A 21485-nucleotide genomic window follows, 5' to 3' on the forward strand; every position below is an offset into this window, starting at 1 on the left:
GATAAGTATGAAGCAGCCTGTTTTCCTAATAGAATGTTTTGTCTTTTTAAAATTTTAGAAGTCTGATAGGTGAGAAGTGTTATCTCCGTGTTTTTATTTTATTTCACTAACAATGAGTGTGAACATTTTTTCATATGTTTGAAGGATATTTTTGTCTCTTTTGTAAATTGTCTGTTTATGTATTTTCTATTGGGTTTTCTTTTTGTTTTACTTTTAAAAAGTGCTTTATGTGACTGTGGTACATGGCAATTGTTGCAAATATTTTTCTCCCACTTTTGTCAGGTTTCATTTAATTTTATTTATTGTATTTTTTATTGTGTAAAATGTATTTTTATCTAATCAAATTTATCAGTCTTTTATTGCCTCTGGATTTTGAGTCATAGTTAGAAAGCCTTTCCCTACACCATATTTAAAGAATAATTCTACCCAGTCGTTCTAGCACTACTTATTAAAATACCTATGTTGACTGTAATGGTTTGAGATGTCACCATTGTCATGTCTTGCTTTCCGTATGTGTTTTGTACTTGCTTTTTTGTTTTGTTGTTCTATTGTCTATTTATGTGCCAGCACTACACTCTTAATTACAGAGGCTTTATAGTATGTTTTAATGTGTGTTCCCCTCTTTTTCAGTTATTTTTTTTCCATGTGAACCTTAATAGTTTTATTTCCAAACAAAAAAAAAAAGATTGTTGGTATTTGTACTGGGATTATATTGGATTTATTAATTAATCTGTGGAGAAATGCCAGTTTGAGCTTCCCTATCTAAGAACATGGATGTTTTACCATTGTTCACATCCACTTTTTTGTCTTTCAGGAGTGTTTAAAAATCTTCCTCGTTACAGATTTTGTACAGTTTTGGACTTTTTCTCCCTAAGCTAATAATCTTATTATTATTATTTTTTTTGAGACGAAGTCTTGCTGTGTCGCCCATCCTTGTAGTGGGGCGCCATCTTGGCTCACTGCAACCTCTGTTTCCCAGGTTCAAACGATTCTCCTGCCTCAGCCTCTGAAGTAGCTGGCATTACAGATGCCCGCCACCATGCACAGCTAATCTTTGTATTTTTAGTAGAGACAAGGTTTCACTATGTTGGCCAGGCTGGTCTTGAACTCCTGACCTCTTGTGATCTGCCCACCTCGGCCTCCCAAAGTGCTGGGATTACAGGTGTAAGCCACCGCACCTGGCCTACAGACATATTTTGAACTCTATCCTGTAATAATAAAGAATACACATTGATTTGTGTATCTTGCCACTTTCTCAAAAATTGGTCATATATTAGATCACAGAAAAAAAATCATTCCGATTAAAATACAATAAAACTGTAGTTTACTAAGAAAAACAAAGAACAGAAGACCCTTTCACCTGGAAATTTAAAACTTCCTGTTAAGCAACTCCTGGGCAAACTAAAATTCTGTATTTATTTATTTATTTTTATTTTTATTTATTTATTTTTGTCCAGGCATGGTGGCCCACACCTGTAATCCCAACATTTTGAGAGGCCAAGCTGGGCAGATCACTTGAGCCCAGGAGTTTGAGACCAGCCTGGGCAATATGGTGAAACCCTAGCTCTGCAAAAAATTGTTGGGTGTGGTGGTGCGCACCTGTAGTCCCAGCTACCGGGAAGGTTGAGCTGGAAGAATCACCTGAGCCTGGGAAGTTGAGTCTTCAGTGAGCTGAGATCAAACCACTGCACTTCAGCCCAAGTGACAGAGGGAGACCCTATCCTAAAAAAAAAAAAAAAAAAAAAAAAAAAAGCCGGGCATGGTGGCTTGCACCTGTAATCCTAGCACTTTGGGAGGCTGAGGCAGGTGGATCACAAGGTCAGGAGATCGAGACCATCCTGGCTAACACAGTGAAACCTCGTCTCTACTAAAAATACAAAAAGTTAGCTGGGTGTGGTGGCATGCATCTGTAATCACAGCTACTTGGGAGGCTGAAGCGGGAGAATCGCTTGAACCCAGGAGGTGGAGGTTGCAGTGAGTCGAGATCGCGCCACTGCACTCCAGTCTAGGTGTCAGAGTGAGACTCTGTCTCAAAAAAAAAAAATTTTTATTAATAATTTATTTTTTATTATAATTTTTTATTATTAAGACTCCATCTTAATAATAATAATAATAATAGCTTTCAACAGGTTTGCTACTGTAAACATTCTGTGTGTGCTCGTGCACGTCGTCCTGAGTCTTTCAGGTTTGCACATGCCTGGGGATACAGGAAGACCTTCCCAGTTACTGGTAGTTTTAAGGGAGTGAATTTCTAGGCCACAGTTTTCATTTGTATTGTCTCCTTTCATAAGAGGGGCTCTCTTGTCTCTTCTTCATCCTTTTCATATAGCCACCTCCTCTTGGTAGCCAGAAGACCCTTCAGATGATGCCCCAGGTGTAAAACTCCCTGGGGCCCGCCCCACTTGGAAGGATTACTGAAATGAGTCATTTCCAGGACGCCTTTTTTACTGTTGAATGAAAGGACGCTAACACATGGGGCTTCCCTGTCTTTAGTCATATTTCTGTTAACAGTGAAGCATTGCTTTAGATACAGAGTCTGGAACTGATTATTTCAGCAAGGTGGATGTGATGGCAATTTTCTCTTAACGGCCCCTCCTCATCTATTCTGTAAACAATGTCAAATAATGTCCTACTTTTGACAGAGATCATGGTGAGAAGAGCGCTCTTGATAAAAAAAACACTGAATACTTAAAATCATACCCATACTTCTGCACACATATACACACATTTTTAAAGGTAAACACTGTTCTTCACGAGGTGATTTGTAAAATACTTCAAATGGGTGCCACCCAGTCAGAGCCAATCCTGGTGGCCTTACCTGGTTATGGAAACCCTTTCTTCAGCTCTGCTCAATACTCAGTGTTTGAGGGCTGACTAACTGGCAAGATTGCCAGCTTTAAACAGCTACATCTATATGGTAGTGATTATCATTGTTTTACTTTCCTCCAGTAGTTTTTTTAATATACAGTACAATGTAGATTTTAAGTGTACATTTTCAGAAATGTGTTTGACCCTAAACAAGACCTGGCATATTCCCCTCATCTCAGGAAGTTCCCTCAAGATCCTCCCCTCTCAAAACCTCCCACCCAGAATCACCAACTGTTCAGGTTTCTCTCACTATAAATTATTTTTTCCTCTTCTAAAGCTCATGTAAGTGGAATCATGCAGTGTATACTGTTTTTGTGTCTGGCTTCTTATACTCAACATTTAATTTTTGAGATTTGTCCATGGTATTTTATGTATCACTAGATCTTTGTATTTGTGTAGTATTTTATTGTACATATATACAGTTTGTTTATTTACCTGTTGCTGCACATTTGGGTTGTTTCTAGGCTATTATGAATAAACCTTTCATGAATAACAGCAACAATAAAAATGTACAAAGAAGGAAATAATAAAGATAAAAACAAATTTGTGAGGAAGAAAACTTAGATGTAATTAACCAAATTCTTTTTGTTTTTTTAAAAATTTAATACCTTGTTTAAAAAATACATTATGACCAGCTGGGATTTATTCCAGGAATGCAAGGTTGGTTCAGGTTTTCACTCTATTGATAGCATATATCAAACTATTAAATCTAAAGGAGGAAATCAGTCAATTATTTCCAATACTATGATTATGGTTTGATTGTCTATAAAGCTAGTGTCATATTTAATAGGAACATATGAGAGACATTTCCACTGAAATCAGGAACTAGCCAAGGATGTTCACTCTTTCCACATTGTATTAGAGGTACAGTGCAATTAGAAGCGTAAGAAAAGGATAAAAAGTAAAAATGTTTAAATATCAGTACCTTTCATATATACAAACAGAATCAAATAGAGAAAGGGCTTGATGGTAGAGAAAAATCCCATTTACGACAGCTTCATTATCATTTATCAGATGAAATACTTCTATTCCTATTGCTTTTGGCTTTCTGTAAGCTAGTAGTTTCGCCCCTCGCAGGAGACATTTGGCAACTCTTGAGACATTTTTTATTGTGAGGAAGAAATGTGTGTGGGTGCTACTAGGTAGAGGCCAAGGATGCTCTTAAATATCCTACAATGTACAGGATAGCCTCTGACAATAAATAATTATTTAGTACAAACTGTTATTAGTGCCGAGACTGATAAACCCTGCCCTTAACATACCTGATTTCTAGTGGTTGTGTTTAGAGTTATGGGTTTTCTTTACCTTTAATTGATACATTAATTACTCCAGTTTAAGAGTGAAATAATGAAGAATAATAAAAGAATCAATTTCCCTTAGTAATGGACAATAATAGGAATAACTTACTTTACATAGCACTGTGTAGTAGAGTTTTGTAGGCTTTGTCTTTATAAGTGCAGTAGGTGTTATCTCTATTTTACTGCCAAAGGAGCCTATTTCTTCTGGCTTTCAGGGATTAAATCACCTTGTATAGATGGGTAGTTAGTTTCAAAGTGAGCTAGTTGTTCATTTGTAAGAAAGATCATACCTGCCTTTTCTTTCCCAGAAGCTTATTTTAGTTCTAGTTAAATACTAGAAGAGGCAGTTCTGGGCCTGGGAAGTTGATGCTTAGTCTGTATTTTTCCTTGAATTGGATCTTACTATCTACAAATAGTAGGTATGAATACTATAGCCCTTCTAATAGAACTTTCTGCTGTGATGGAAATGTCTTATAAATCTGTGTTGTTCACTATGGTAGCTAGTAGCCATATGTAGCTATTTAGATTTACGTAAGATCAAATAATTTATTTGTTAAGATCAAATAACGTTTTAAATTCAGTTCTCAATGTTGTTTCAAGTGCTCAGTAACCCTGGAATACTTTCTATTCTGTAGCTTCTGTTCTGTAGAACTATAGGTACTTTCTAATCTATAGTTCCCAAAGGGACTTTATATCAACAGCATTGTTTTTAATTTAAAAAATGGAGATGGGGGCTAGGTGCAGTTGTTCACACCTATAATCCCAGTGCTTTGGGAGGCCAGGGCAGGAGGATCACTTGAAGCCAGGAGTTTGAGACCAGCCTGGGCAACCTAGTGAGGCTCCCATCTACAAAAAATTTTAAAATTAACCTAACCAGGTGTGGTGAGATGGGGTCTCAACTAATGTTGCCCAAGTTTGTCTTGAATTCCTGGCCTCAAATAATCCTCCTGCCATAGCCTCCCAAAGTGCTGGGATTACAGGTATGAAGCCACTGTGCCTGGCTGACACTGCTTTGGTTACAGGTACTTAAGCCCTTAAGGTAAAGAAGAACCTTGCTTTTTAATTTCTTGGTAGGAAGTGAATGAATGAACCCATGCTGATAACCCCGCAGTCAGCTTCTCTTCCTAACACTGTGACCATTAGCTGGTGTGTATGTTGTTACCGTGCATACTCAAGGAGTTCTTATCAGAACAGATTGCCTGCTCAAGCAGTGGGAGGCCATGTCCTGGAAGTATGCTGCACGACTTTTGATATGAAATGGGAACTTTTGGTCCTCCTATTCCATCTAACCTCACTGTAGCCTTTGGCTTCCACTTGACATTCAAGTGACCGGGAGGGAGTTAGAGTTCTTAAGCCTCCCCTGCCTCTTTGGGAATCCTGGAGTGAGTGTGTGTGTGCATGTGTGTGTTTGTATTTGGAAGTTAGGCCTCACCACGTGATATAATGCTTCCGGCATTTACATTGATACTTGGTGCATAGAAACATTGCTTAAGCTGTTCTGGAGTAAGTATCGTAGAGTTTTCAACTACAGGTTGGTTTAACTTTAGGTGGTAGATTAACCTGAAAACTTTACTCCACCTGAAAACTTTACTCCACTTTATTTTAGTATTTCTATGGGAAAGTGATTTCCAACTTAATAGCCATTTAAAGTTACCCCCAAATTTGAGAACTCCTTGTATATTGGGGCCCATGTTTATGCAAAAAAGTTAAAATTTCTCTAGGTTTTAATTTCCAAGTAACTTTATTTGTTGCACATTACAGGAGAAGAAAAATGTTTATTGGCCAGAAGCTGTATTCCAAAGACATGTCAAATATTACACATTTTAGCTTAAACAGTTAAACTTTCTGCCTATCTAATATAATAGGAAGAAAGGCTCATTTTTTTTATGATTTAGAAAGGCTTTAGACTGAGTTTTTCTTATTTTCACAGTGGTTTTAATTTTTCTCCATTTCTACTTTGTTTACTATTCTTTCTCATAGTCCTACCTCCAGTTTATCTTTGTTGTTTTAATTAATTTTACTTTATTAGTAAAATGGTGATATAAAAGCAGTCAGATTACACAGGTGTACAGTGAAGCAGTCATGAAACAGCTGAATAGGTAAAATGAAGTGTGGTGTTTGTAGCCGATTCTCCATGCACATGGACTTAGTTCAGTGCTTCCTCCACCCTTACCCCTCCAGTTTTGGTTAGCAAAAGCAGTTGAGGGTATTACTAATTATTTTTTTCTCTTTTTCCCAGAGGGAAGTGTAACATCTCCCATTTTTCTGACATATTTGCTGCTAGAGAGTTTAAAGCCCGAGTGGATTCATTTTTCTACATACTAGGATATAACCCTGAGACAAGGTAAGTGAGTCACTTGTGTCCATTCATTGAGAACTCTTTTCCTTTTCTCATTTGTGTGTGTGTGTGTGTGTGTGTGTGTGTAGTTTATGCTTCTGGACATGCACTAGTAACATACTTAAAAAAAATGACTCCAGAGACCTTCAGTAAACTTCTTTGGGAGGAATTGTAATTAATGTCTTTGACATCTAAAGTGGCTTTTTGTTTGCTCTTTACTTTTATTCAGAAAAAGAAAAATGAGAAAATTTGGGTTGAAAGAAGGTGGGATAAAGATATACTTTTAGTTGATCTGTATTTTGAATTAAATATTAAGAATTGGTAGATTATTTCCCTGATTCACATTCTGTCAAGCCTTCCATAATACTGTATTGAAAAAGACTAGGTAATTTTGGAAAGTTTGTTGGTTACTCATTTGTTTTGTTCACTCTTGGTAATAAAATTCCAGGAACACTCACTGAACTATCTTTAGTAAGACTACTAGTATAAGTCAGACACATCTAGTTCTCAGAACATCTTGGTAAGATCTGTGTAACAGTTTGAATTACTATTTTTTTAAATGAGAAGCAATAGGGTCAGAGTAATTTAACAATTTTTATGTCTGTCATAGATGCTACTTTAATGTAGCACGTGGAAGAATTTTTATGAGTGTATGTATTCATACTTGCCATGTATTGATCATGTGACTGCGTATTTTATTAAGGATTTTAAAAACAGGATGTTAGCCACTGATCAAGTAATATATGCTCTGGACACCCAAGACGTGTTTATACCTGTGAAGATTTGGAAGGAAATAAAACATCCGTGGCCAGGCACAGTGGTTCATGCCTGTAATCCTAGAACATTAGGAGGTCACAGTGGGAGGATTGCTTGAGCGCTTGAGCCCAGGAGTTTGAGACCAGCCTAGCTAGGCAATATGGCGAGACCTCTTCTCTCAACAAAATATAAAATAAAAATTAACTGGACGTGGTGGGCTGCACCTGTGGTCCCAGGTACTCAGAAAGCTGAGGCAGGAGGATTGCTTGAGCCTGGGAAGTCAAGGCTGTAGTGAGCTGTGTCGGCACCACTGCACTCCAGCCTGGGCGACAGAGGGAGACCCTGTCTTAAAAAAAAATTTAAATAAATAAATAAAAGATACTTGGCTCAAAGAAGTTAGCAAAAGAACTACATTAAGTATAAAGGCAAAATGGGTATCATTTTATTGAGAACATTTTTCTAGAGGACTCTCAGAAACCATATGTAAAACTTAGAATGTTGTTGAGTAGTCAACCTAGGGTTAAAAGGGGACGTGTTTTTTGTTGTGATTTTATGAAGCTGCCCACAGCTCTCTTGGGGCTCGTGTTAGTGTATCTGTCTGTCTCCCTCTCTTCCTCTCAATATTAGATGTTAGATTCTAGACAGCATCAGAAGCTAGATTCTAGATAGTGCTTGATGTATGGATAGTAATATAATGCTCATCGAAGAGTACCTTTTCTCCTTTAGAAAACTGTGGTGCTTGGCCAGGTGTAGGTGGCTCACGCCTGTAATCCCAGCACTTTGGTGGCCGAGACGGGTGGATCATGAGGTCAGGAGTTCGAGACCAGCCTGGCCAACGTGGTGAAACCCCATTTCTACTAAAAATACAAAAATTAGCTGGGCATGGTGGCATACACCTTTAATCCCAGCTTCTCCGGAGGCTGAGGCAGGAGAATTGCTTTAACCCAGGAGGCAGAGGTTGCAGTAAGCCAAGATTGCGCCACTGCACTTCAGCCTGGACAACAGAGCAAGACTCCATCTCGAGAAAAAAAGAAAAAAAAAAGGAAAAGAAAGAAAACTATGATGGTTGAGTTTGTTTTTTGGAAAGTATGCCATGTTCCAATGATAAAGAAGCTGGTCAGTGGTAATATTTCTTAAGCATCTTATATTTTGAAATGTTTATTTTACGTATGCGTTTATTGGCTGCCTTCTCATGTCTTCCTGTTGCCCAGGTAAATTGTAAAATGCTTGAACTTGGATTTCTCTCTAGATACAAAGGAATTGGATGTTATTTTAGTGATATTGTGCTTATTTAATCACTTGATAGTTTTCCTGTTGCACAAGTTATATTAATTAACTAAAGTAGCATTTGTCTTTTACATGTTCAGCTCTCAGGTTTGTAACAACTAACCAAAATTATTTTTTACGAATGTTAGTTATACATGTTTTGCTGAATGCTTAGTAAAAGTAATATGTAACTTACCTTTGTAAGCCAGACACTCACACAAGTTCTTTTCTTATTTTTCATTGTGTGTTGCTGACAGTCTTTCAGGGCAATACATCCCATCGGGTTTGTTTTAAAATATGGATGCAATAAGGAACACAGAGACATGATGATAGCAGCACACTTACAGGATCTGCATCCTGAATCACTTCCCTTAGTGACCTTTCTAGTCACCACTGATTTTCTTCTACACTTGTGTTACCTATGTCCACCTTCTGCCTTGTGTGTTTTAAGTGCTTGAGTAGTGTTGGATGACTTGAATTGAACAAATACTTAAGTGCCCATTTATAAGTAAACTTTGAGGCAAATCTCAAACTTCTCACAGTTGAAGTGTAAAGGCCATTGTAGACATTTGCAGCAGTGGAGCCAATGCAGCCTACTGCCTTGGCTTGCTGGTGTTATCCTGAACATTTCCTTATACCCTTGAAGTTTGGGGTTAGGGCTGTAGTTCCCACAGCTGCTCAAATGATCCAAAAATGCATCTAATTTAACAGAGTGTAGAAAAACTGGCTGTGCACAGCCCAGTTCTTAGAATTCCCAGGGTGCATACCCTTGCAGAATTTGCCTTTGTTTCTGTCTTTGTTTCAAGTTTATGAGGGAGGAGGCTGTGTGATAAGCTGGTTTCCTATATAGTTTTCCCCCAGTTTTAATGAGTAGGACTAGTAAGTAGTCATGGCTACATGGTGTACTGTATGCTGACTCTTAGTGTCCTGAGTTATTTAGGTAAATATGTAAGTTAATGTGGAAAGGAAATGTCAGAGTTTTTCTGATTGTGTAATGGTCCTGGGAAATACTGCATATAGGAAAGTCCACTGGAAATTTAAGGAATAGTGATTCCATGATTGCAGACTTTCATGGCTGTTGTCCTCCCCTTAAATAATGCAGGAACTTTAAGTGAGCAGTTGAAAGTGAACCTTAAGATGGAATTGTTTATTTCTCAGAGCTAATTTTCCAAAAGTAGTTATACGTTGATTTATGTAATTTTCCATACTTTATTAGCATACTGAACAGCACTGAAAGTTTGGAATTTTTTTCACATTTATTTGCATAGATCCTTTTTAAATTTCAGTGTACAGCTTCATTTTATTTTCTCTAACCTGGTCATTATATTTCTGAATGTTGTGTCTTATCAGGGATCTGATTTTTTTTGTTCCTGAGGGATTACCGCTTATTGAACTAATAATGTGCGATAGTGGGAAACAGACTGACTGTTCTGTACTCTAGAATTTGTTGCCTTTAACATTTGGAGAGAATGGATTTCTTGGTAATTGGCATGGAATTACTTTGGTATATTTAGGTATAAACTTATATTTCATTCTTTTTAATCTAGAATACTTATTAATACTGATAAGAATATAGATCCATACTCTCTTAAGTTCTGAAATATGAAAGTTCTGAAAATCTAACAAATTTTATGCCAAGGTTGGTGCCAAAATGCATTTGATGGCTGAACCTAACCTGAACCGATAGGAGACTATATTCTTAATTCAGTTCACTTTGTGTGAGTTCGTATAAGTTTTACTCTAAAAATACTAATATAATGGAATATGGATTATTACTTGAACACTGCTGGGGTGTGTTAAACATGCTGTGATATATTTGCTGTAGTGCTAAAATAAAAATTCTGAGTTCTGGTAAACCTCTCATCCTAAGGATTTTAGATAAGGGATTATGACTCTGTATTAGTGCTAGCCATGAAATTTAAGTAACAAAACTTATTTTTTTGGTTGTTTTGAGACAGGGTCATACTCTGTTGCCTCAGCTGGAGTGTAGTGGCATGACCGGGGCTCACCACAGCCTCAACTTACCTGGCTCAGGTGATCCTCCTGCCTCATCCTCTCAAGTAGCTGGGACTGCAGGTGTGCGCCATCATCCCTGGCTCATTTTTTACATTTTTTGTCTAGTTGGGGTCTCACTGTGTTGCCCAGGCTGGTCTCTAAATCCTGGGCTTCAGCGATCCTCCCTCCTCAGCTTCCCAAAGTGTTGAGATTCCAGGTGTGAGTCGCTCCACCCAGCTGGAACAAAACTTAACTGGGCAAAAATTTAGGGGGCATATTTTTTTGCCCAAGTAGAATACAGACTACTAAGGGATTGTGAAAAATGAGAGAGCCTTAAATCTAATGTTGGCCTGACTTTGAACCCTGAGGTAATTGGGCTTTGCTTTCGGAGTTTGTTTTTGACATTTCTACACTCAGGGAGCATAAAGTTTTGCACATGTGAACAAGATTCATCCAGATTTACTTCTGTGGTGAGCATACTCTGCAAGTAATGTCATTGTGTTCTCAGTTTGTTTGAAGGGTCTGATCCGGAGTCTGCCAAGAAACTTAATAAAGTCAATAAATTTCACCTCAGAGGTCTTCATAAATAAAGCCAGTTAGGAGGCCTTAGGTGCATTTGGCTAAAACACCAGTGTCGGTGGTTAAACTAAAATACAAAATAGATTGGTCTTAGCTTGTAAAAAGAGATGAGCATAGGGACGTGGTTATATGCCTCTCTTTACTGTCCTTAGTTGCTTTTTTCATTTGTCTAACACCTAGCCATTTAATCTGACTGCTTGATCCTTCCAGCCATTTGGTAAGATCTCTCCTCTTGGATCCAGGTGGCCTGGGTTCTAGTCCTGTGCTGCTACTTAATCCTCGTGTCCATGGGTAAAGCATGCACTTTCTGGACTCTGTTTCTGCATCAGTAAGATGGGGATGATGAAAGCTACCCTGCAGAAAACTTCTGTAAACTGTCAGGTTTTTTGTTTCTTCTTGGGAATTGCAGAAGTGATTATAAATTTTCTTTTAGAGACAAGGTTGAAAAATACCTTTTTTTTTTTTTTTTTTTTTGAGATAGAGTCTCACTCTGTCGCCAGGCTGGAGTGCAGTGGTGTGATGTTGGCTCACTGCAACCTCTGCCTCCCAGGTTCAAGCAATTCTCCTGCCTCAGCCTCCCGAGTAGCTGGGACTACAGGCACCCGCCACCACTTCCGGCTAATTTTTATATTTTTAGTGGAGAGGGGGTTTCACCATGTTGGCCAGGATGGTCTCGATCTCTTGACCTCGTGATCTGCCCGCTTCAGCCTCCTAAAGTGCCGAGACTACAGGCAGGGGCCACCGTGCCCGGCTAAATTTTGTTTTGTTTTAATTCCGTAAAGTGTTAAATCCAAAAGCAAAACATCAACTACTTTTCAAGATGTCATGATTCTACCAGGTAGACCGTTAGCCATCTGGTTGATTTGCTGTTTCATTGAGAAATGGATTGGGACTTTTTATAGCAAATGAACCTATCCCCTATAGCAATTAAGTTTTGGTGGATTTTTGGTTGTTTTTTTTTTACCCCATCTTCCTATCTCTCTACTTCCAGCAGTTCAACCGTGGGCCAGTGCCTTCTCTCTCTCTTTTTTTTTTAATGCTATACTCTGGATCCCTTCCGGCTCTCTATCCTCCTTTCTGGGAAAAGGTCTCCTTTCCTTCCTGTCTGTGAGTTAGGAGGGAAAGGAAGTAATGGTGAATGGAGTCCCAGTAAGAACAAAAGATATGATAATGGCCATTGGAGAAGAAATGGCTTTATCTTCTTGATAATTAAGCATGAATTTTCCCAGGCAGCTGTTCTTTTATTTCCCCTTGCCAAATGAAACGTTCTTTAGGCCCCTGAAGTGCATTTAAGGACAGTGAAGAAGACATATTATTTAAAATGTAGCATTTTGTATGAGTGCTATCTCTCACTCTCTAATAATGTCTTATAAAACTATCAGTGATGTCCTTAGGCTTGGTCTGTACCGCAGAAACACCGAATTATATTCTTGATTCTTTTCTGTTTTGCACGCTAGTCCTCTCTTGCCGGTAAATGGGAAAACAACTTGAAGGCTCAGGTCTGATCTCAGATCTTATCTGGGGGAGAATGCCCATGATCACCTGCAGTCTCCTGCAGCCTATCTGCTTTTCTCCCACCTCTTCTCATCCTTTTCTCCCTTCTCCTCTTCCTCTTCCTAGAGTGTAGTTTTGCAGTGGTGTTGAGGCTTATATGTTCTTATCATATGTTCAGGAGCAGTCATAAACTTGAGGCGTTTGCAGGGACTATACTTTCTCTCTCGTAGACTGACAACTGCAATAATGTTAATAATAGCAAGAGTTAAGAGTTAGTGCGGTAGTTAGAATACTGTGTGCATTTTATTTTATTTTTAAACAGAATAGTTCCTTATAAGTAGAGTAGAAGACCTTTATTAACTGAATCATTTGAAAGTATGTTGTCACCCTGAAGCTCTTTCACACTCTAATATTTTGTGTATTTCCTATGAACACAAGCATTTTCTTACATAACCACAATACAGCCCTCAAAATCAGGAAATCAACAATGAAAATATTATTACCATGGTATTCTCAGACCCCATTCAAATTTTGCCGGTGTTCCCAATAAAAACCTACAACAGAAGGATCCTGTTTGGCATTATGGATTTAGTTGTCATTTTTATTTAGTCTCCCTAAATCTGGAACAGTTTTTCAGTTGCTTCTTGGCTTCATGACCTTGGAAGAGAATAGGCCAATTGTTTTGTATCATGTCCCTCAGTTTGCATTATTATTATTATTTTTTTTAATAGCAATGGAGTCTTGTTATGTTGCCCAGGCTAGAGTGAGGTGGCTATTTGTAGGTACGGTTTAAGTGCACTGCAGCCTAGATTAAGTGATCCTCCCTCCCGCCTCAATGATCCTCCCAGGCTCAAGTGATCCTCCTGCCTCAGCCTCCCTAGTAGCTGGGACTACTGGTGTATGCCACTGTGCCCAGCTGTCCCTCAGTTTGCTTTATGGTATTTTCTTATTATTAGATTTAGATAATGTATCACAGAAATTGTGTGTTCTTTTTTTCTGTATCCTGTCAGTATATAATTCTTAGTTGTCTAGTTGCTGGTAATGTTCACTTTGATCAGTTGCTGAATGTGGTGTCTGCCAGGTTTTGCTGTTGTATGGTGTCTCTTTTTTCCTTTGTAATTAATAACCATTTTGTGGGAGGTTGCTTTGTGACTTTGTAGATCTCATCTTCATCAAACTTTCGATTTATTCATTTATTTAGCGGAATAATGGCCTCCTATTTTATTTAATTGTTTATAACCTGCTACTGTTGTATTCATTTTGAGGTCAGATTGTCCCAGCATTTGGAGAATGATATTTTAAAACATAGATTTGGTGCTAAGTATGCTCATTACTTTGTGTTGCTGCTCTCTGGCCTTCTGAGAAACAGCTAGGGAGTGCATGTGTTTGTATCTGTTGCATATATAATGCACACATTTGCACCTATAGTTTTGTATTTGTGTGTATATTCATAAGTTCATATGAAATTCTCCAAGTTCAATCCAGTACTTCAGAATTTCTGCTAGTTTATTCCCTTTTCCTTATTCGTAACATTCTTCTTTAACATTAAGAAACCTTATTTCATTATCTTTATTTCCTTAATTTTCTGTCACTTTGTAACATTGGGACCATTTTTTTTCTCAACATAAATCTAAGTGGAAAAGTTAACAATCTAAAACACCTGTATTTCAACTAATTTGAATTTGAGACATTCTAAAATTTACTTTCGTTTGAGTAACAGTTCCCTTTTCCACTCACCACAAAACAGCTCGTGGTCTTTGTGTAGCTTTTGAGGATGAGCAGCTAGAGCTGGATACAAATTTTTTCCTGTTTGCTTTTATCTGCCATCACATTTGAATTCTCAAAAACATTTACCTGAGATGGGAAATATTGGAGACCGTTGAGAGTACATGTATGTTTGGAAGACACAGCCTACTGAAGTTAAGATAACTTTAATAAAACAGGACAAAAGCCTGTTTTTCATTTGATCATTTGATTTGATCATTTCAAAAACCCTTTGATCGTTTCAAAAACCCTTTGTCAGATAACATCTAGGAATGTTATCTGGAGTAATGGAATAACACATAACAAAACTTTTAACTGCAGAGCTGAGCTCCAAAGAATGAAGAGAAACTGAAAACGAAAGCAGTAAGCTGATCCTTCAGTAGCTCATGATGAGGTTGGATTGAGTTTGTTAACATTTTCCAACCTAGAGGGGAGTAACAGGGAAACCCATCTGTTTAGGGTTGGGATTCTGGGCCCTCCAAAACATGAGAACTCTAGGATAAGAAGACAATATAAAAAGTGGTCTCATGCCAGTAAACCCCTCAAGATACCTGGCAGAAGCATGTGTAAAATGTTTTTTGGTGGGACACACCCTCATCCAAGATCCTGTAGGATCCCCACAGATAAAATATCTTTGAATGCCAAGCTCACCATCAGAAATATTGGAAGAAACCAGGTGCCATTAACTGGGGTCAGATGAGACAAACAGCAAGACACACACCCAAGAACTTCAAATACTGGAAGCTTCAGAAAGAGACTGTGTAAAAGGCTTAAATAAAATATCACTTTTATTTCTCTCTCATGTAAACAGAGTTTAAAAGGAAGCACTCCTAGACTAGGACCTCACAGTTATCAGGAGTCCACCCTTTACTACCTTACCTTATCTGCCGCTGTTCTCTTGTTTCAAGGTGGCAATGTAGTGATGGCCATTACATCCAGATTTCCGCCTGGAAGAAAGAGGAAATAGGTGAAAACTGCATACCTTCTCCCTTTAAAGGCAGTTTCTATAATTTGCATAGGATAATTTTTTTTTTATCTCATTAGACCAAAAAGAAAAATAAACTAGGCCAGGCTTGGTGGTTCACGCCTGTAATCCCAGCACACTGGGAGGCTGAGGCGGTGGATCACTTGAGGTCAGGAGTTTGAGACCAGCCTGACCAATATGGTGAAACCCCGTCTCTACTAAAAATATTTTAAAAAAGGGCCAGGGGCAGTGGCTCATGCCTGTAATCCCACCACTTTGGGAGGCCAAGGCAGGTGGATCACCTGAGGTCAGGAGTTCAAGACCAGCCTGGCCAACATGGGAAACCCCGTCTCTACTAATAATACAAAAATTTAGCCAGGTGTGGTGGCGCGCACCTGTAACCCCAGCTACTCGGGAGGCTGAGGCAGGAGAATTGCTTGAACCCAGGAGGCAGAGGTTGCAGTGAGTCGAGATTGTGCCATTGCACTCCAGCCTGGGCAACAAGAGCAAAATTCCGTCTCAAAAAAAAATTAAAAATAATAATATTAGCTGGGCATGGTGGTGCACACCTGCAATCCCAGCTACTTGGGAGGCCGAGGCAGGAGAATCTATTGAACCCAGGAGGCAGAGGTTGCAGTGATCTGAGATTGTGCCATTGCACTCCAGCCTGGGTAACGAGCGAAACTCTGTCTCCCCCCATCCCCGGACCCCCCCCAAAAAAAAGAGAAAAAGAAAAATGAATCAGACTCATGCTTTACAGGTGAATTCTACCAGTGTTCTAGAGAACAGAGAAAGTTGGTATGGGTCCCTTGAGTCATTTTATGAAGCTAATAAAACCTTTATGATAAAACCAGGTTAAAAAAATAAAATTTATAGGTTCAGTCTTACGAACATGAATGTAAAATGTTTAAATGAAATGTTAACAAATGGAGTCTAGCAAGGTAAATATGTATGTCCCAATTTATAGAATATAAGAATGGCTTAATAATTTATCCGTTAGCATATGTTCCCTCTTCAACATACAGAAGAAGAAAACATAGACAATCATCTTTTTCTTAATTTTTAATTTTTGTGGATACATAGTGTATGTATGTGGTACATGAGATGTTTTGATACAGGCATACAATGCATTATAGACACATCATGGTAAAATGGGGTGTCCACCCCCTCAAGCATTTATCCTTTGTGTTAAAAACAATCCAATCATACTATTTTAGTTATTTAAAAATGTAAAATTAGATTATTATTGACTATGGTCACCCTGTTGCACTATCAAACACTAGACCGTATTCATTCATTCTATTTTTTTGTACCCATGTAATCATCTTAATGTAGAAAAAGCACTTGACAAAATTCAGCGTTCTTTAATAATTGGGAGGGGGGACTCTTAGAAAAGGAAAATTAATTGTAGAATGAATTTCCTTAATCTAACAGAATACTTACCATAAACCTACAGCAAGCACCACAGTTAAAGGCAGAGTGTGGGAACTTTTTCCTCTGAAATCAGAAACAATAGCAGGATTTCAATATCCATTAAGACTTAAAGAAGAAAATATGTGAGGGTTGGAAATGAAAAAATGAACATTTATTAATAAAGTGTAATTTTCAGCATAGGAAATCTGAGAAAACTTGTGAACAAATTGGTTTTTGTTGTTGGTGTTTGTGTTGTTTTTTGTTTTTGTTTTTGTTTTTTTGAGGTGGGGTCCCGCACTGTCGCCCAGGCTAGAGTGCAGTGGTGCAGTCTCGCCTCACTACAGCCTCTGCTTCCTAGGCTCAAGTGATCCTCCCACTTCAGCCTACTGAGTAGCTGGGACTACAGGTGCACGCCACCACACCTGGCTTATTTTTGTATTTTTAGTAGAAGCTGGGTTTCACCCCATTGGTCAGGCTGGTCTCAAACTCCTGACCTCAGGTCACCCACCCACCTCGGCCTCCCAAAGTGCTGGAATTATATTTGCGAGCCCCTGGGCCCATCCAAATTGTTAAAGCTAATAGGTAAATCAGCAAGCTTCCTGGATGGATGGATAGATAGATAGATAGATAGATAGATAGATAGATAGAAAGAAAACTCAGTTCCATGTCTAGATATGAGCGGCAATTAGTAAATGAAATTTAAACAAACTGCTTCTGAACACTTCTCCTCTCTTGATGTGAAGTTAGTACTAATTAGAATATCTCTTCCAAGTCTTTTTCTCTAGAATTTCCTGAGTGTTGCTTCCCCCACCCCCACCCCCCATTTTGGCTTTAAAATTTCTTGTTAATGAATACAACATTGTAGACATTTTTTATTTCTGGGAGGTAGGAAATTCTTTAAGATAAAATTTAGGCAATTTTCATGTTACAGCTTTTACTTACCTTTGATAGACGTACACAATCTACTCACTACAAATTAAGTATTACAGTGGACAAAGTGTTTTTTTTTTAATTTTAGAAAAAATGGATTTGAATTGTGTATTCTTCTCTCCCACTCAGCTCTCATTTAATCTATTCAGAAGTGCTAATCCTTCACCTGTTGTTCACTTGGGATTAATAGGAGGAGAGAAGATGTCTAGGATCCAGAGATTATAGATGTACATGGGGGATCACAGGATTTCTGGGAAGGCCTTGGCAGTTGGCAACAGATGGAAATACGAGGGTGCCAGGGTGCAGATTGTGTGTACATCCCTGTAGGCTGGCAAACGATGGCTAGAAAATGTGGTGGCAGGAGTGAGGTCCAGGTGGGTAGTCAGCATCAGTACGCAGGCAGCCCGTGTTCAAGAGAACTAGGAAAGAAAACAAGGCCCCTATCTGGGATGCTCTTAAGCACTGAGTAGGGTACCAGGGTGAACTCAGTGTAAAGCAAGGCTTGCTCCATGGAAACAGAGCCCCATTTCTAAAATTGGAATTTGTGGTTGAATGTGACCTAGTGGCTAACCTAAGTATGGAACTACTCGGTTTCAAGACTCCTTGAGATTCTCTGACTAAGAGGAGGAGGAGGAGGACTGATCCTATATTCTTGAGATTGGAGTGAGTTTGGAGCTGGGTGTTAATTGTATTGACTTCCGTTTTTCTTTTGAGCACCGTGTTAATTAACACTTCCGTGTTAATTGAGCACCATGACCGCAGGCAGGGAGGCAGGTGGTTCATTGCCCCTGTCAGCTCTCCAAATGCCATGAGAACTGATGGTTGTGGCTGGGCGTGGTGGCTTACGCCTGTAATCCCAGCAGTTTGGGAGGCCGAGGCGGGAGGATCACGAGGTCAGGAGATCGAGACCATCCTAGCTAACATGGTGAAACCCTGTCTCTAGTAAAAAAAAAAAAAATACAAAAATTTAGCTGGGCGTGGTGGTGGGCACCTGTAGTCCCAGCTACTCGGGAGGCTGAAGCAGGAGAATGGCATGAACCTGGGAGGTGGAGCTTGCAGTGAGCTGAGATCGCACCACTGCACTCCAGCCTGTGCAACAGAGCGAGACTCTGTCTCAAAAAAAAAAAAAAAAAAAAAAAGGGAGAACTGATGTTTGTGGAGGCTGGTGGAGATATTTTTTGTTTGTTAAATATATTTAAAATTTTTCTGTTTGGAATTTTATATTCATAATTCAAAGAGGAGTTATGAGACTAGTACAAGAAAGAACCTCCATGTATCTTTTACTCAATTCACCAGTTGTTAGTATTTTGCCATATTTGCTTTATGTTTATTTTATTACCTTTTAAACTTTATTATAGATTTGCTTTATTATAGGTTGAGCATCTGTAATCTGGAAATTCGAAATCTAAAATGCTCCAAAATCCAGAATGGTTTGAGCACTGACGTGATGCCACAAGTGGAAAATTCCACTCCTGACCTCCTGTGACAGATCACAATCAAAACCCAGTCAAAACCTTGTTTCATGCACAAAATTATTAGAAATATACGGCTTATGAGATAACCTCTATCTCTTTTTTTGCTGTATTGCTCTCTGTGTTTACCATCTTTGCTTTCTGACTCTCTCTGTGGTACAGGTTGAATCTGTCCCTTACCTGAAATGCTTGGGGTCGGAAGAGTGTTTTGGATTTCACGTTTTGCGGGGGGAGGGGGAATTTTGGAATATTTGCATTATTCTGTATCTTTAATCCAAAAATCTAAAATGTTCCAGTATTTCCTTTGAACATCATGTTGGTGCTCAGAAAGTTTCAGATTTTGGAACATTTTGAGTTGGGATTTTGGGATTAGGATTACTCTACCTGTGTTTTCCTTTCCTGAACAATTTGGGAATGAAATATAGACATCACACCCTTTCCCCTGAATACTTTAGTGTGTATTCCCAAGAACAAGAAAATTATCTTACATAACTATGGTATGATTATCAAAATCAGAAAAGGTAACATTAATACAATACGATATAGTCCAATATAGTTCATATTCAGATTTTGCCAGTTTTTTTAACAATGGCCTTCGTAGTAATTTCCCCCATGATCATGAGCCTCATTTAATTGTTGTGTCTCTTTAATATCCCTTGTCTCTTTTTGTTTTCATGACATGTTTCCTCACCTTTTTTAAAGATTTTTTATGACATCGACCTTCTTGAAGAGTTAGAAGCCAGTTTTGTCAAGTGTCCTTCGGTTTGAGTTTGTCTGACATTTTCCCACGATTAGATCTAGGTTATGTAATTTTGGCCAGCCATACTATATGAGTGATACTGTGCCCTTTCTAGTGCTTCAGATAGAGTTCTTTGAGGTACAAAATAGGCGAGTTGCGTGGTTCCAATAAAGATGATTTAGGTAGTGTCCTTGTCCCTGAAGGACTTATAATATAATAAGAGAGGTGCAGTTCCCCAGAGAGGTGCAGTGAGAGGATTCCGGGGGCTCCTGCATTTCCAAGCTGCTGCCGGGAAGGAAGTGTCTTCAGAAGGGGAGCTGGCTGGCATGGTGGTAGTGTGGGTGACTTTTCCATGGGGGCTGGCATGGTGGTAGTGTGGGTGACTTTTCCACGGGAGAGAGTGTGAAGGAGAGGAGATCTGGGGTGTGACCGCTGGGCTACGCTGCCCCTGAGGGGTGACAAAAGAAAGGGCTGTCTGTCTCGGTGGCATGGCATGTGAAGCCGACTGTGAGATGCCAGCGCCAGGAAAGACAATGAAGAGGATGTCCACAAAGGCTGGCGCCACCATTGGAATCCATTATTACAGGGGAAGGCCATTGGATTTTGGTAACTCAGGGCATCTAATGAGACCAAAATTAGAATCCACATTTCTTAACTTGCTGTTACAATAACTGTTTTTATAGTGTGCTCTATGTAACAGTTTCGTGGGTTTTCAGAGACTAATGAATTTATTACATATTATTTTGTGTTGATTTCTTCAAGTAAACATTTTCCATATGAAAGGGTTAGGTAGTTTTTTTTTTAATATATACACTTTTGGGAGGAAATTATTTGCTGCTCATATTCATATTATTTAGCAACTAGGTTCTAATTCCATTGCTTTTGTGTTTAGAAAGTATTTTTCTCTAGACTGTTTGTAGTAACAGCAGTTTTGGGAATATGTTGTCTCACATACCAATAAGAGAAAATGTTCTTCCAGCCAGTAGATACTTGTTTCATATGTTAGGTCAAAGGAAAACATATTTAAGTGTACTTGGCATTTCTTGTATTTTCTAAATTACATTATCGGCAGGATAAGAGTTTATCGAATCATAGTTTCAGAATTTAGTTTATTTCATAGCATAAACGGGAGCGCTATGGAAATGGAATTGATTCTGCATTTACTGTAGGAATCTTGAGGACACTGTATGTTCTTTTCAACAGGCTTTAATTTCCTGACATTCCATCACATTTCTGGGAAACAGAATTGGCACTGCCCTTTCCTGCCCTATCTTGTCCTTCATAATTTTGGCGAGGTTCATGGTCTTCCATTTTTTTTTCTTTTTGTAACTGATTAATAATCTATAGAATCACCTCTTAGTTTGTAAGTGGAAACTAGGCCTGCACATCCAAAGCTAGGATTTCTTATATGGATCTGCCTTAGTATTTTGAATCAGGACCGCAAATGAGATTTTTGGATGTTCATGTGTCTGTGGCACGATGTTGAATCTTGAACCTTGCTGCCTTTCTAATTGTTAGAATTAGATTCTTCAAGCTAGACTTGATTGGGCTAGTATTACTTTAGGAAATGTTTTAATTTATTATTTGGGGAATGTTTTATTTATTATTT

The 21485-nt window shown here is 38.6% G+C and overlaps 1 protein-coding gene across 12 annotated transcripts in view; it reads left to right on the forward strand.

The window, feature by feature from the left end:
• RERE (arginine-glutamic acid dipeptide repeats) overlaps positions 1-21485 on the forward strand; it is a 467189-nt gene that overhangs the window by 273240 nt on the left and 172464 nt on the right. For all 12 annotated transcript variants that reach the window (XM_063631886.1, XM_055262461.2, XM_063631890.1 and 9 more), the window contains one exon: positions 6406-6510. In XM_063631886.1, coding sequence (XP_063487956.1) covers positions 6406-6510 — 105 coding nt within the window. The remainder of the gene's footprint in view (positions 1-6405; positions 6511-21485) is intronic.

This window comes from Symphalangus syndactylus, chromosome 22 (assembly GCF_028878055.3).
Source record: "Symphalangus syndactylus isolate Jambi chromosome 22, NHGRI_mSymSyn1-v2.1_pri, whole genome shotgun sequence".
NCBI classification, from domain to species: Eukaryota; Metazoa; Chordata; class Mammalia; order Primates; family Hylobatidae; genus Symphalangus; species Symphalangus syndactylus.